Here is a 12,760-nt window from a genome sequence, read left to right as displayed (position 1 = left end):
AATGACAAATAAATACATGTCACATGATCCTTTGTGTGAATTACATCTAATTATCAAGAGGTTTGAGCAGAGACATCACGAGGGTTTAAAGACAGGGGGGGGGCTTAGCCCTGAGGAGAAGCATACAAAATGTTTGCTTTTCCATCTTTTTAATACAAAAATACAGAAATCCAAGTAGTAACAAGTAAAAAAGCAACAAACATAGTCTTTTTCCTTTTTCTTCTGTTGAACAACAGTTACTGTAATGTTTACTCTGATACATTAAAGCTGCATGCTTAGGGCAGGCCCTGATTATGTAAATACTCTATCTTATTCCTCTCTACATAAGCTGCAGGTCAACTTAAATATTAACGTTAGCCAAATAACTGTATTGATTCTGTATTTATTCCAGCAAAAAAAAATCTTTCTAAAGTATATTCTTTCTACAGACGCTAGAATCCTGAAACTATATGTATATCCTTTCATCAGTATGAGATAAGAAAATAAAGACTAAAAAAATGGGGGGGGGGCTCCAGCTCCAGCCCCCCTAAAATAGGTCTAAAAATGAATGGTTCCCGTTTGAGAACCATTTAATTCAGACCGAGCTACCAAGACCTTTTTTAAGGAAAGGTGTCCCTCTTCAGGCCAGAAAAGGAACTGCAACAACAAATCTTTTGTACATAGATACTTTATATTTTGTTTGACAGTCAAACACTTTTTATATTACTTTATTTTAAAAAAAGCAAATTATACATGTAAAAAACCTTTGTAAAAAAAGAACTAAAATGAATATCACTATAAATTAACATAATTACATACACAAATACATTCACATTCATATCATACAAAACCAAATAAAAACATGAGGACTGACATTAGTTTGAATGTTGACTCTAAAGACTGATGCTGCCACCTGTTTGCCATATTTGGCTTCAATTGAGTTTCAATGTAAAGAAAAGAAAAATGCAAAAACAACTTGAATCTGAGGGGGAAGAAGCACACAAAACAGTTTAAGCTCTGCTGACAGAGACCATCTTGAAGCCCCTGATAGTGGAGTTGATGTTTGAGAGCGACAGGCTGGCCTGCAGCATCTTGATCCCCACCTTGCTGGGGACGAAGTTGATGCGCTGCACCACGTTAGCTCCTGGATTCAATGGGAGCATCCTGCAGAGAGACGCAGAGACGATATAATGAATACAATTCACCAGCTGCTACGACTATGACGTGATTGTCAACGGCTGACACTGGCCCCAGATGTTTGTGACAATTTCTAAATTTAGCACACGTGGGATTATGTTTTTGCCTATAGCTAACACACACTTCTCCACTGGAGCGATTCTAACAGAAAAAAAATGTTCCCTTTTTTTTTTAAATGCAAAAAATAACGTTATTTTGGACTATCATTCCCACATGTGTGAAGAACATCAGACTTTTGGGGTAGAGGAAATCACTGTGACTGTCTTACTTTAATGTTGAGCAAAAAAGCCATCACTTGGTTTTACAAAGTACTACAAATGAAATTGTATTCAAATTAAAAGATAATGAGGTATAACGGGGGTGAACGGGGCAGGTGGGGGAGAGAGAGAAGGTGGATCATACCATACCATTACACAGTTGGGGGGGTCTGTTGTATTTTCGTTGTTAAAATATTAAGATTAAAGTAAACCATTAGTAATGTAGATGGGGGTTTTTTTTACCATGTTTAAGCTTGTCAAACACGGACTTGCGTTTCAAAAAAACAACATGACTGTTATTTTTATATTGCGTTTATCCATGCAAAATTTTTAGGGGTGCTGGGACTCAATTTAGGGCTAAAGCACCCCTAAAAACGTGCTAGATACGCCTCTGCTTCTCCAGCAGTCTTAAATAACCCCGTGATTACCAGCCTTGATCTGCACACAAGTGGAGTATTTTTGTTGACTATCCTAGAGCCACACCTGCCTAAACACAAACACACACCTGCATCAAAGACAACATGTACCACAGTGTCACGGTGACACGCCTGTATTTGAGCATTCCTTAGGTTGTTCATCGTGCAGCCATTCATGATCAGAAATCAAGTCGTTCTTTCCTACCTGAAGTGCACCTTGCCCTTGATCAGCCCGGCCCCGGTTACAGTCAGCACTCCACTGACCATGTGAGAGAATGTGTTGGTGAAGCTCACTGTGGCGGCCTGCTTTTCGTAGGGCACGATGGAGTCTTCGTTAGCAACCTGAAGGACACAGGAGTTAGCAAACCTTGATAATTCCCCTGAAATTACCCCTCAAATAATCCTTAATCCAGTGAGAAAACAAGTGGACTTCCCCACTGGAAGACAGCAGCATCCTGAAGGATGAAACTCAACCCTATCAACATCTCCTCCTTTCTGCTGCCGTCTGAAAGACGTTACAGGGCGTTAAAATCACACACTCAAGTGTGTGTATTGTGGAATTTACTATTTTAGGAGCTGCACAGCGAATTTCATTGTACAGTGTGCAATGACAACGGGCTCACATGTCCCAGGAACGGGTGGAGTGAAGAACAAGCCTCTAGCTCCATAATTCTTTATTTTTTAGGAAGATTTCAGCAATGATTTAGAGCCTTTTTATATCTTTGATACCTTCTTTTATGAGACATTTTATAGGGGGAAAATAAAAGAAGAGCACTTCAATTTGCCTGTATTGTTGTCATTTTATTTTGACGTGGAAGGGAGGTTTACATGTTGGGCACTAGGACCCAGGCAAAGGGCCAGAGTCCATAAAAGGGGGCGGAAAGCTCACCTGGGCCTTTCAATTTGCACTGATTCACCTGAGAGTGACAGCAGCTGAGATCACTTTTTGTTTGCTTGATTTCATTCTGTGTTTTTTGTGTAAGAGGTCACTAGTTCCAGGTTATTCTCGGTCTTATATTGAATAGCACTCGGTCACATTGATGAGAAGTATTTTTCATCAGGTAAAATATACCCAACGTTAGTGGTGTTACTTACTGTAATGTAAGTGTTCTTGGGTTAAAAATTATCCCTTTGTTTAGTGACAAATAATCATCTAAAACTTAGGATTTTTTGCTAAAATTCAAAATGTAGTTACATTTTTTAACTCTTTAAAACACATTACCTGTATGGTGAGCTCTTGGCTGGCGATGTTGAACTCTTCAGAGGCCAGGACCCGCTCCTCACTGTCCATGTCCTCCAGGACGACGGCCAGGTTGATCAGATCGTCTCCCACCACGTCCTCGTACTGGGCCGGGAGGATCTGCTGGGTGATCAACTTGACTGGAACGACAGAGGGACAAAGAGAAGTTTAAACCACACATTTTTTTCAGAAGTGACAAATTTGTAGATGTAGATGTAGATGTGTGAAAAGCGAACGTACCTTCCAGGGGTTCCAGTTGTATGACACCGTGGCTCTCCCAGAAGGTGTCAGAGGGGCTGTTGTTGTATTCCTTGGCCTGGGCGTTGAGGTGCACCTTCATCATCTTGGCCACCCTCTGCTTGTTGATGACTTTCACCGTGAAGCGGATGGGCTCCCCGGCGACGCCCACTTTATCCAGGGTCAGGATGACGAGCACCCCCTTGGATGAGTCTGTGAAATAAACATGAAAGCTAGCGCATGAGGTGATGTGTTTAAACCAATGATGGGTCTGATTAATGTATTCAAAATGTTAAATTACCTCTGCTTAACGTTGAGTCCTCTGACATTGCGGAACTTCTCATTGAAGGGGTGGAAGTCGGGCCTATATTGTTAGGAACCAAAGAAAAATATGAGTATGAATAACTTAGAGCAGAGATATTCAAGAAGGGGTCTGTGACCCCTGGGGGGTCTGCAGAGTTACTGCAGGGGGTCCACCGAAATTATTTGATCCCGAAAATGTTTTTTCTTTTAATAAGCAAATATAAATATTCCTATGTATTCAATGTTATGAGGTGAAATTGTGATGTCAATATAGAATTAAATTATGTTCTGTAAATATACTAATCTGTCAACAATTATTATTTTAACATACTTTTATACCTGGCACTACAAGCTGCGCTACACATTATTATTGACTGGTTTACTAAACTACACTATTTTATACGATATCTATATAGGGGTCTGTCCATCATGTCACTAAAGGCCCAGGGGTCCTTGGCCTGAAAAACTTTGAAGACTTCTGCCATAGAACGAACATTATTTCACCTCTCTAAAATAGCGAGAGTGAGAAAAATGAATGAATTTCTTTTTTGGGGGCGGGGCTCATACTTTTGATGTATTTGTAGTCTCCGGTGAGGTTATGGTTTCTGGGGATGCCAACAGCTTTGGTGCAGATGAGGGACCCCACCCTCTCCGTGTCCTTGTTGTGGCTGACCACCCGACCCTGGCTCACCACGATGGAGTGGACGTCGGCGTTGACCTCGGCGTAGACGAAGGGAACGTCAAAGAACAGGTTGATTTGACGATCCTTGATTGCTTTGACTGGGGCCGGGCCGCAGCAGAACACTCCTAAGACAAAACGCAGGAAGAGAAGGAGGTTAGATGTTTGTTCAAGGAAACAAGTTAAAACTTGACTATATAGACAATATTTAAAAAAAGTCTTGCATACCTCCGCTCCTCTCCTGGGGCGTCGGGTCCAGAACCTGCCATCCATCCATTCCAGAGCCCAGATCAGGGCGGTTCATCCAGCACTCCACCCACACATGGAAGTTCCTTTAAAGAGAGAATGCCAAAGTAAGACATCAAAAAGCACCTTTTTTTCTGCTTTAATAAGGCTGGGATCACTTTCACCACTCACCATATGCTGTCTCTGCTGGTTTTCAGCTTCTGCCCCGTTTCACTGTAGTACTCCTCAATCACCAGGTTGCTGTTGGTGTCGTGGGCCGAGTTGAAGTTTGTGACCACACGGCAAGGAATGCCAAGAACTCTCATGACTAATAGACATAATAAAAAATGTAAAAAAACACAGACGTTGAACACACAGATGAACATGAACATTACGTCATGGAAAAAAGAACGGGTCATCATCAATAAGGAGAGCCTATTTCGAACCGGTTATTAAAGATTTGCATGTTGTGTGTGTCATACTGTAGTGTCATGACGTCATCACCTGTGCACATAACAGCAGCAAACACCCAGCACTGCCCGTACTTGACTGGGCGGTAACCCGACTCGGCCCACTGGGTCAGGATGTCCCCACTCCCGGTCCACAAGGTGGGGTTCACCCCCTCATCGTAGTCGCCTGCCCATTTCCCTTTCAGCACGCCGCGGTCGTCCTCACTGTTGATCTGGACACAAAAGAGAAAGTCGATTATTATTATTGCATTATTGCACTTCAGTTCCCAGACATAAAAGCAAGCAATCCTTGCGTCATTCCCCAGATGATTTTGGCTCCAGAGAGGCAGTTTAATAACTACTTTGATCGCCTTTTCACTGCAATAATTATAGCGTGCCGGCATGTGATGTTCAGTTTTTAAAACCTCTGCAGGAGGCGTGTGTTTATCTGCAGAGTTCCAGTTCAAGCCCAGACATGTGTTAATTAAATAAACAGAATAGCACTCACGTTGGCATAGAGACTAAATCAAACAGTAGTGAAAGTGAACACTGGAAAGCTTATGATTTATTGATACCGTGGAAGTTTTTGTGCTCAACTTGTGCTGTTGTGTCACACTCACCATGGCAGACACGACCCGGCTGATGTAGATGGGGTTGTTCCGGTGCAGGTAGTCCTCCGTTCTGTTGTTCTGGTGCTGAGGGCTGACCTGGAGCAGATTCAGGCACGCATCCAGAACACCGGGCTCAAACTTCACAGAGAAGACATGAGAGAATCAACATTGGCGACAATTCTGACCATATTCTAATAGATACATATAAGATTCATATTGAATCCAATTCAAGGATTGTTGGAAGTAATATTTTCCAATTACAAATTGTGTGATTTGTGATATTAGCCTATATGAATAGTTGAAATGTAATCCAAGACAACAGCACTCCGATAAGTACTACATCTTTAATTTGATTACTGTTTGATGTCTGTTGTATGCACCGTCAGGTTCATTTCATTGAACTTTGTGCAATGACAATGAAGGAATTCTAGTCTAATTTACACTAGAGATAAACTATATTGAGTTGACTACAGTGTGAACAGTCTGTAGTGCATACATAGTCATACATTTAGTAGGCAGTATGCAGTAAAGATTGAGGATATAGCTGATAGATACACAGAACATCAGTATTTGAACACTTCCACTGTAAATAACCTGATGATTTCTGGAGTATTATTACTGCATATGTGCAAAGACTCTGATGACCATCATTTTCATACCTGATCAAAGGACCACGGTCTCGACACGAGGTTCATAGGCGACCCGATGAACAGCAGCCCCGAGTCGTTCTGGATGTACTCTTCTCTCTGGTCCTCGAAGGGAATATACACAACGTCCTCTGCAGGAAATAACATAAACATGGCATTTGGTACATCCTCATGCGTTTACATTTTAAAACTACAATGATTTGCTGCAATATTGTAAGCTATCAAAAATTCCAGGCTTCACTGGGTTGACTCACCGCGACACCAGGGATTGCAGAGCAGGATGAATCTCCCACACCCGCGGGTCGTCCTGCCGTCCTCGTTGAACGCGAGCATCTCGAATGTGTAGCAGCCCACTGAGGCAAAGGGGGGAGGGTGGATGAATACGGAGGGGTTCTGGAGGTTCAGGCCCTCCGGTTCAATGTAGGCGTTCCAATTGCTGGAAGGAACCGTTTTGGAGAAGGTGACTGGCATTACTACATAGAGGCGGCCTGAGGAGAGAAGAGAGAAGGACGATCAGGCAAAGGGATTATTGAGTTAAGGTTCAGACTGGTTGAATTCGACAGCCATCAGAATGTAGACTACCTAGCATGACTTTGATCCTCAGGGAGTCAGTGTGGGGGTTGAAGGCTCGGCCCTCCAGATGCAGACTGACTCTGAACGGGGCCCCTCTTCGCACCACCAGCGCTTTGGCGTCGTTGAAGCCCTCTGTCCCGTGTCTCTGCAGGTTTTCTGATTTTTCCAAGTTGACATTTCTTATTCTCAAGTCTGCAAATGAAGAAAAATGAAGAAATAAATACAGAAAGATGAAAGATCTAACGACGTCGAGAAGAAGAAAGGCAGGATAGTCGACATTTAAAAGATAAAATGACAAAATGAGCAGAGAAAAATAATGACGACAAAATTCTCACCGTCCATTTGTTGGTGTCTCTTTTGTCGATGAGGTGCTATGAGCCTGCTGTCACCTCTGTGCTGGCATATAAACCTCTGCCCCACCTTCTGAGAGGGTGTGGCAAAGCATCTCACGTGTGAATGCATTCATATGAAAACACCATCTCACGTGTGAATGCATTCATATGAAAACACCCACCGAAGTGGACGCGCCTCCTTCTTGACTCAAGTGCCATGTGTGTGTTTCCTGCTTGCCATACGTCAGTTATCAGACACACCCAATTCCAGAGAAGAACAGATATTTCTACACCATTATATGGCGGGATCATGTTACATGTATCTGATCTTTCAACCTTGTGTAATAGCTAGATTCCAACTGAAGAGTGAGGTGGTTTAGGTTTTGGTCATCAGGGTCAGAGGCTTCTCATTTCGGTTTCCGTGTTACATTTTGTGTGTTTTGCTTGAATTTTACAACTTGTAGTTTTTAATCTGTCGGCCATCCATCCATCATCTACCGCTTATCCTGTATTCAGGGTCGCGGGGGGGCTGGAGCCGATCCCAGCTGTCATTGGGCGAAGGCAGGGTACACCCTGGACAGGTCGCCAGTCCATCACAGGGCCGACATATAGAGACAGACAACCATTCACACTCACATTCACACCTACAGGCAATTTAGAGTCATCAATTAACCTATCGCTTACCCACGCTTACACGGGGAGAACATGCAAACTCCACACAGAAGGAACCCGAACCCAAACCGTGAATCGAATCCAGGACCCTCTCGCTGTGAGGCGACTGTGCTACCCAGTACATCACCGCGCAGCGAATCTTTCGGCCATCGCCAGAAAATGCATTCATATCGATGTTGAAAGCTGCCCGTAGGTGTGAAGGTAAAAACAAACACATTCCTTTCTCTCTGCACACATACGCCCTTCATCCCACCACCCACGGCCATGACATCGTCACCCAATGACACAGTATCTTCTGTCTCAGAACCGAAACATGGGCGTTCACACGGAGCTGGTTGGTGTTGAATTGCTGATTTTTGGACTCGAGCCTTAAACAGAAAATATCTTTATTGCGCAACTCGTGTTCCATTGGCACGACACTCATCCATTCATAATGACAGGTATGTGCAGCATGTGGGTGGAGAATGAATATTAACCTTAAGTCACTTCTTAACACTTCTTAACATGGAACACTTCTTAAAGACGTTTAAAGTAATGTGAGACCAATCAGTTAGCACAAAGGATGACTAGACTAGATCGTTTGGTCCAAACTGAAATCACACCAACTATTGGATGGATTGCAGTGACATTTTACAAAGACAAATCGTGGTTCCCAGAGGATGAATCGCACGGACTTCCCAGACTCCTTTAGCGAGAACGCAAGTTTTACATGTGCGATTGGTTGCCATGACATGTTGAATTACACTTTGACTATCTTTGATCCGTTTATAATGACACAGGTATGTGCAGCATGTGGGTGGAGAATGAATATCGACCTGAAGTCAGGTTCATTGATAACTCTAAATTGCCCGTAGGTGTGAATGTGAGCGTGAATGGTTGTCTGTGTCTACATGTCAGTCCTGTGATAGACCGGCAACCAGGGTGAACCCTGCCTTCGCCCAATGTCAGCTGGGATCGACTCCAGCCTCCCCGTGACCCTGAATACAGGATAAGTGGTAGACAATGAATGGGTGGATGGATGGACCTCTGAAATGAAGTGGAGTAGTAGCATAACATTTAAATACTCAGACTATACTGCAATAACGGTAATGACTGAGGTGGAGATCAGGCAATGAATAATGATATATAATCATGGCACACCTTCAGCTTTTAAACAAATATCAGTACATTAACAATAACATCAACATGCACATCCAGTATTTCTTGTGTATCGAGGAGCTCAATGTATCCCAGCAGCCAGTCGCCTTATAGTAAATAATAATCTAATGAGTCATAGTGCGTCATGAAACACAGAATACTCCATAGAGTAGACTTACTACCCACTATAGTGCCACACTTGATCAATTGTTGATGGTCAAACTAAAACAAAACAGCTGCAATTTTTAAATAAAAGTCATTATTTTAGTTTTTATTAAATCTGTGTTATACAGAATTGTATTTTTTTTTATAAATCACATCCTGATATTGCTGATATTGATAAATATGTGTCTGCAGCAGGTTCACAACTCTGCCACCCCCTCCCATCCAGTAGGGGGTCTGTGTTCCTTTTCCTTGTCTTTGAGGACGTTAACAGCTGATGAGCCACATCTGAGCCTGATTGTGGCTCCAGGTATAAAAGTTCATCACAGGTACCTGGACACTTCCACACATTACTGATCACTGACCTTCCACATTTGTTGCGGTTGCCTTTGAGCCCGGCTGTAACAAACAGGGCCTGGTCCTAACATGATTCACCTGTTTGACCTGTGTGTTAAGGTCTGAGCCTTGTTGGCAGTTGCACCTCGTTTGGTGACGACTTGTGCATTCTGGTTAGTTGCCAGTTAAGTGTGACATTACCAGTATTGCAGGTTTAAGTGCATAAGTACCCACCATTAGTAGCACCTGAGGACTAGGGGGTAGCTTAGCTGCTTCCTGGTTAGGCAGTTGGAGGGATGGGGTTGGTTGCCTAATATCTGCTGCTCTGGTTGAGCATCCATTCTGTATGAATTTATTTGGGTTTGCAGTGTGTGGTGTTTTTTTCCCTCCCTTGTGGCTTCTGTGGAGGAAGTTTTGGAGCTCCAATTACTGAAGTGCTGTTCATTAGGAGTCCTGCATCAGCTGCTGGTCCTAAGCTGGAAGCTGCTGATGCACCTTGCTCTCGTGGGGGGAAACGATTGTTTCTGGTTTGGGGTTTTCCTGCCAACGACCTGTCTGCAGACTGTTTTAGCTTCAGCTTAAAACAAATACACTTCCGGTTTTTGTGATCAATTCATGCTCAATGTTTCTGGGTAGTTGGACCCAGTTATGCTGCAGGTGTTTTAACCTGAGAGCCTGAAACCTGCTGAGTGCAGGAGACTTATGGTTCGTTTGGTAGGCAAGTTGTTTGGGCGATTCCCTACAACCGGTCTGAATATTGAAAGTTTGCTTTAAATGTATGTTGGTGTTGTTGTCTGCCTGTACTCCTGTAGGGAATTATTTTCATGGGGGGCTGTGATGCCACCTCCTAGCCAGTAGGGGTCTGTGTTCCTTCTCATGTCTCATGCTCATGTTACATGGCTGCTGCTTTATTAAACGTACACTTTTTTGCACATTCACAAATGCATACATTGCTAGTTCAGAGTACACTGCCTCTCTGTTTTTATTTGATTACCAGCATAATTATAGGTGCAACTGGGCTACACTGCATGTAGCTTGCACACAATGCATCCTGGTACATGCAGGCACAGCTCGGGAAGCAGGAGAACTCAACATGTTTCAGTTAATATAGCGCCCAATGAGGAATTTATTGTTTAAATGTACTACATTTACCATAAGCGGCTTTTGTCTAATGATGACATCCTGATCTCTTCAGCTGGAGTTTTTATATGATTGGTACACAAGAATATATACATGTCAATTAATCAAACATTAACAACAAACAGAAATCACACAATATAATCAAGCAATAGTTAAAAAATAGGAACATTCAATACAATTGGGAATATTTATTATGAATAATGATTAATTTAACAAAATAATGCAATTAATGTATTGAAGAGAGTTGGCCCGTAGTGCAAAAAAACTATAACTAAATTTCTAAGCAGCAGTCCTTGGCTTATTATAAACAAGGAAGTCCGTTATGTCATGCCACACGTTGCTGTCATGGTAGAGGTAGTTCATTGAGGACTGCAGTGAGGGCTGGAGGGTGTGAGGGTAATATTCAAACAGCCACAGGACGATGCCCCACACCAGCGTGGCAAAGAGAGGGAAGGGGTCATGTTTAGGCTGGGGGAAGATTCCTTTCTCTACGGCCAACCGCGAGAGGGCGAACAGGATCCTCGACAGCAAGTACATGTTGATCTAGAGGAGAGCAGAGAGTTTCAGCGGCTTGAGCACATTAATTTGAGCAATTACAGTCTTGTTAATGTAAGAATGGGATCAAGAAAAGGAAACATGTGACACCGGGGGGAGTTCTTTTTGGTTACAGGCGTATCGTACCTGGCTGTTGATGTTGTTGTTATCTCCGAAGACTAACCATCCTCCAACACAGGCAGCCAGAAACGAGTGAGACTGCAAACTCTTTCCCTGGCACCTCTCCTGCAAGGCTTGCAGTCCTTTGTATGTGAACACAAAGCATGCCAGGTTGCGGGAGTGGGTGTAAGTGGCGTTCAATATGGCTTTGAGCTTGTCCTTCAAACTATCAGAGAGAAGAAAAACATATTTAGACTCAAGACATTGTATTGTGACAAGCAATATTAGGAAAATGACAAAAATAAACCCGTACCTGCCACTTCTGAACAGAAACGTCATTACCAGAGCATGTGGTGCTCTGATTTTGGCCCCATATCTGAGAGGAAAAAAACACTATAATACAACAATGTCAAACATCTTCAGTGCTTTTAGTAAAGTCAATAAAACCAGCTGCTAATATTTGCTTTACCATGGTGGCTCCGTAGTAGGTATGGGACAATGAGAACATTTAATATCATTATTATCCACCCCAAAATATCCCAATTAAAATCAAAATGTGCTAAAAAAAAAATTTTAAATAGATTTTTGTATCCTTATTTTATCTTTTTTTTTTTAAATCAAGGATTTTTTTTTTTGTCTATCATGATATCAAGTTAGAATGCTTTTTAAAGTCACTTGTGACGATATTGTTTTGTTTTTTTATCTCGATGCGCGATAAAAAAAAAAAAATCCTATATCGTCCCATCCAAACTAGTCCGTAGGATCCAGGCAGCTAAAACTAGCCCCCGCTAGCTACCGCTAGCCACCGCTAACGCTACCGCTACGTGATTAGCCAGCTAGCTAGCTAGCTAGGTAGTTTATGAATATCCACTTACACGGCGCCGTTTCTGAACCCCTTCAACACCGCCAAAGCCGCTTTGTACTTGTCTTGCTGCAATAGATTATTGACAGTATACAGAAGGGTTCTTATCAGATCGGGACCTGCCATGACTTTCAATAGAGTTGTCAGGACACTGAACCATGTTGCACACACACACTCTGGTGTCACAGCGAAAGTTCGTCGTAGTGCAACATTAGAGCTGCACATGTGTGGCGTTTTTTGTAAACCGACGAAATGCATTAAACGCGTTATTTCAGCGTTGTTTTGAAAAGCCCTATGAAGAGTTTTTGGTATGTTTGGATGGTTCTCCATGTGAACGTATTTAATAATGTTGGCTAGAGGCGACTGCATAACTGCTTTTGCAGTGGTGGAAGATTCAGATTCTTTACTGAACTGAAAGTACTAATACACCAGATACTCCACTACACGTAAAAAAAATCCTGCATTTATAACCTTACTGAAATAAAAGTCTTGTTAGGAACTTACTTAAATTATACCAAGTAAAACCAGTCACTGTGTAGTAAACTTCTCCCTGTGTTTTACTTTTAGGAAAGAATAAGTAGGATAAATGTCTCAACACAAAGGAATTCTTCATCTTTCAGTTCATGAATATTTATATTTAAAAACACCAGTT

General features: G+C 42.4%; 2 protein-coding genes across 2 annotated transcripts; both read right to left on the bottom strand.

Moving 5' to 3' along the window:
• Positions 1 to 691: 691 nt before the first annotated feature.
• On the bottom strand, positions 692 to 7,217 carry tgm5l (transglutaminase 5, like). Its single transcript, XM_084029535.1, has 14 exons — positions 7,149 to 7,217; positions 6,823 to 7,005; positions 6,495 to 6,728; positions 6,253 to 6,371; positions 5,603 to 5,731; positions 5,038 to 5,215; positions 4,726 to 4,861; positions 4,537 to 4,640; positions 4,197 to 4,436; positions 3,628 to 3,690; positions 3,330 to 3,539; positions 3,072 to 3,229; positions 2,055 to 2,191; positions 692 to 1,143 (listed from the first exon to the last, which is right to left on the bottom strand). The coding sequence occupies exons 1-14, from the start codon at positions 7,153 to 7,155 to the stop codon at positions 990 to 992; spliced, it is 2,052 nt and encodes a 683-aa protein (XP_083885661.1). The 5' UTR covers positions 7,156 to 7,217; the 3' UTR covers positions 692 to 989.
• A 3,331-nt stretch (positions 7,218 to 10,548) lies between these two features.
• On the bottom strand, positions 10,549 to 12,275 carry pxmp4 (peroxisomal membrane protein 4). Its single transcript, XM_084027387.1, has 4 exons — positions 12,122 to 12,275; positions 11,560 to 11,622; positions 11,274 to 11,472; positions 10,549 to 11,135 (listed from the first exon to the last, which is right to left on the bottom strand). The coding sequence occupies exons 1-4, from the start codon at positions 12,232 to 12,234 to the stop codon at positions 10,872 to 10,874; spliced, it is 639 nt and encodes a 212-aa protein (XP_083883513.1). The 5' UTR covers positions 12,235 to 12,275; the 3' UTR covers positions 10,549 to 10,871.
• Positions 12,276 to 12,760: the final 485 nt, after the last annotated feature.

Source organism: Eutrigla gurnardus, assembly GCF_963514095.1.
Source record: "Eutrigla gurnardus genome assembly, chromosome: 2".
NCBI classification, from domain to species: domain Eukaryota; kingdom Metazoa; phylum Chordata; class Actinopteri; order Perciformes; family Triglidae; genus Eutrigla; species Eutrigla gurnardus.
The sequence above is the reverse complement of the archived record's forward strand: the minus strand, read 5'-3'. Positions and strand labels throughout refer to the sequence as shown.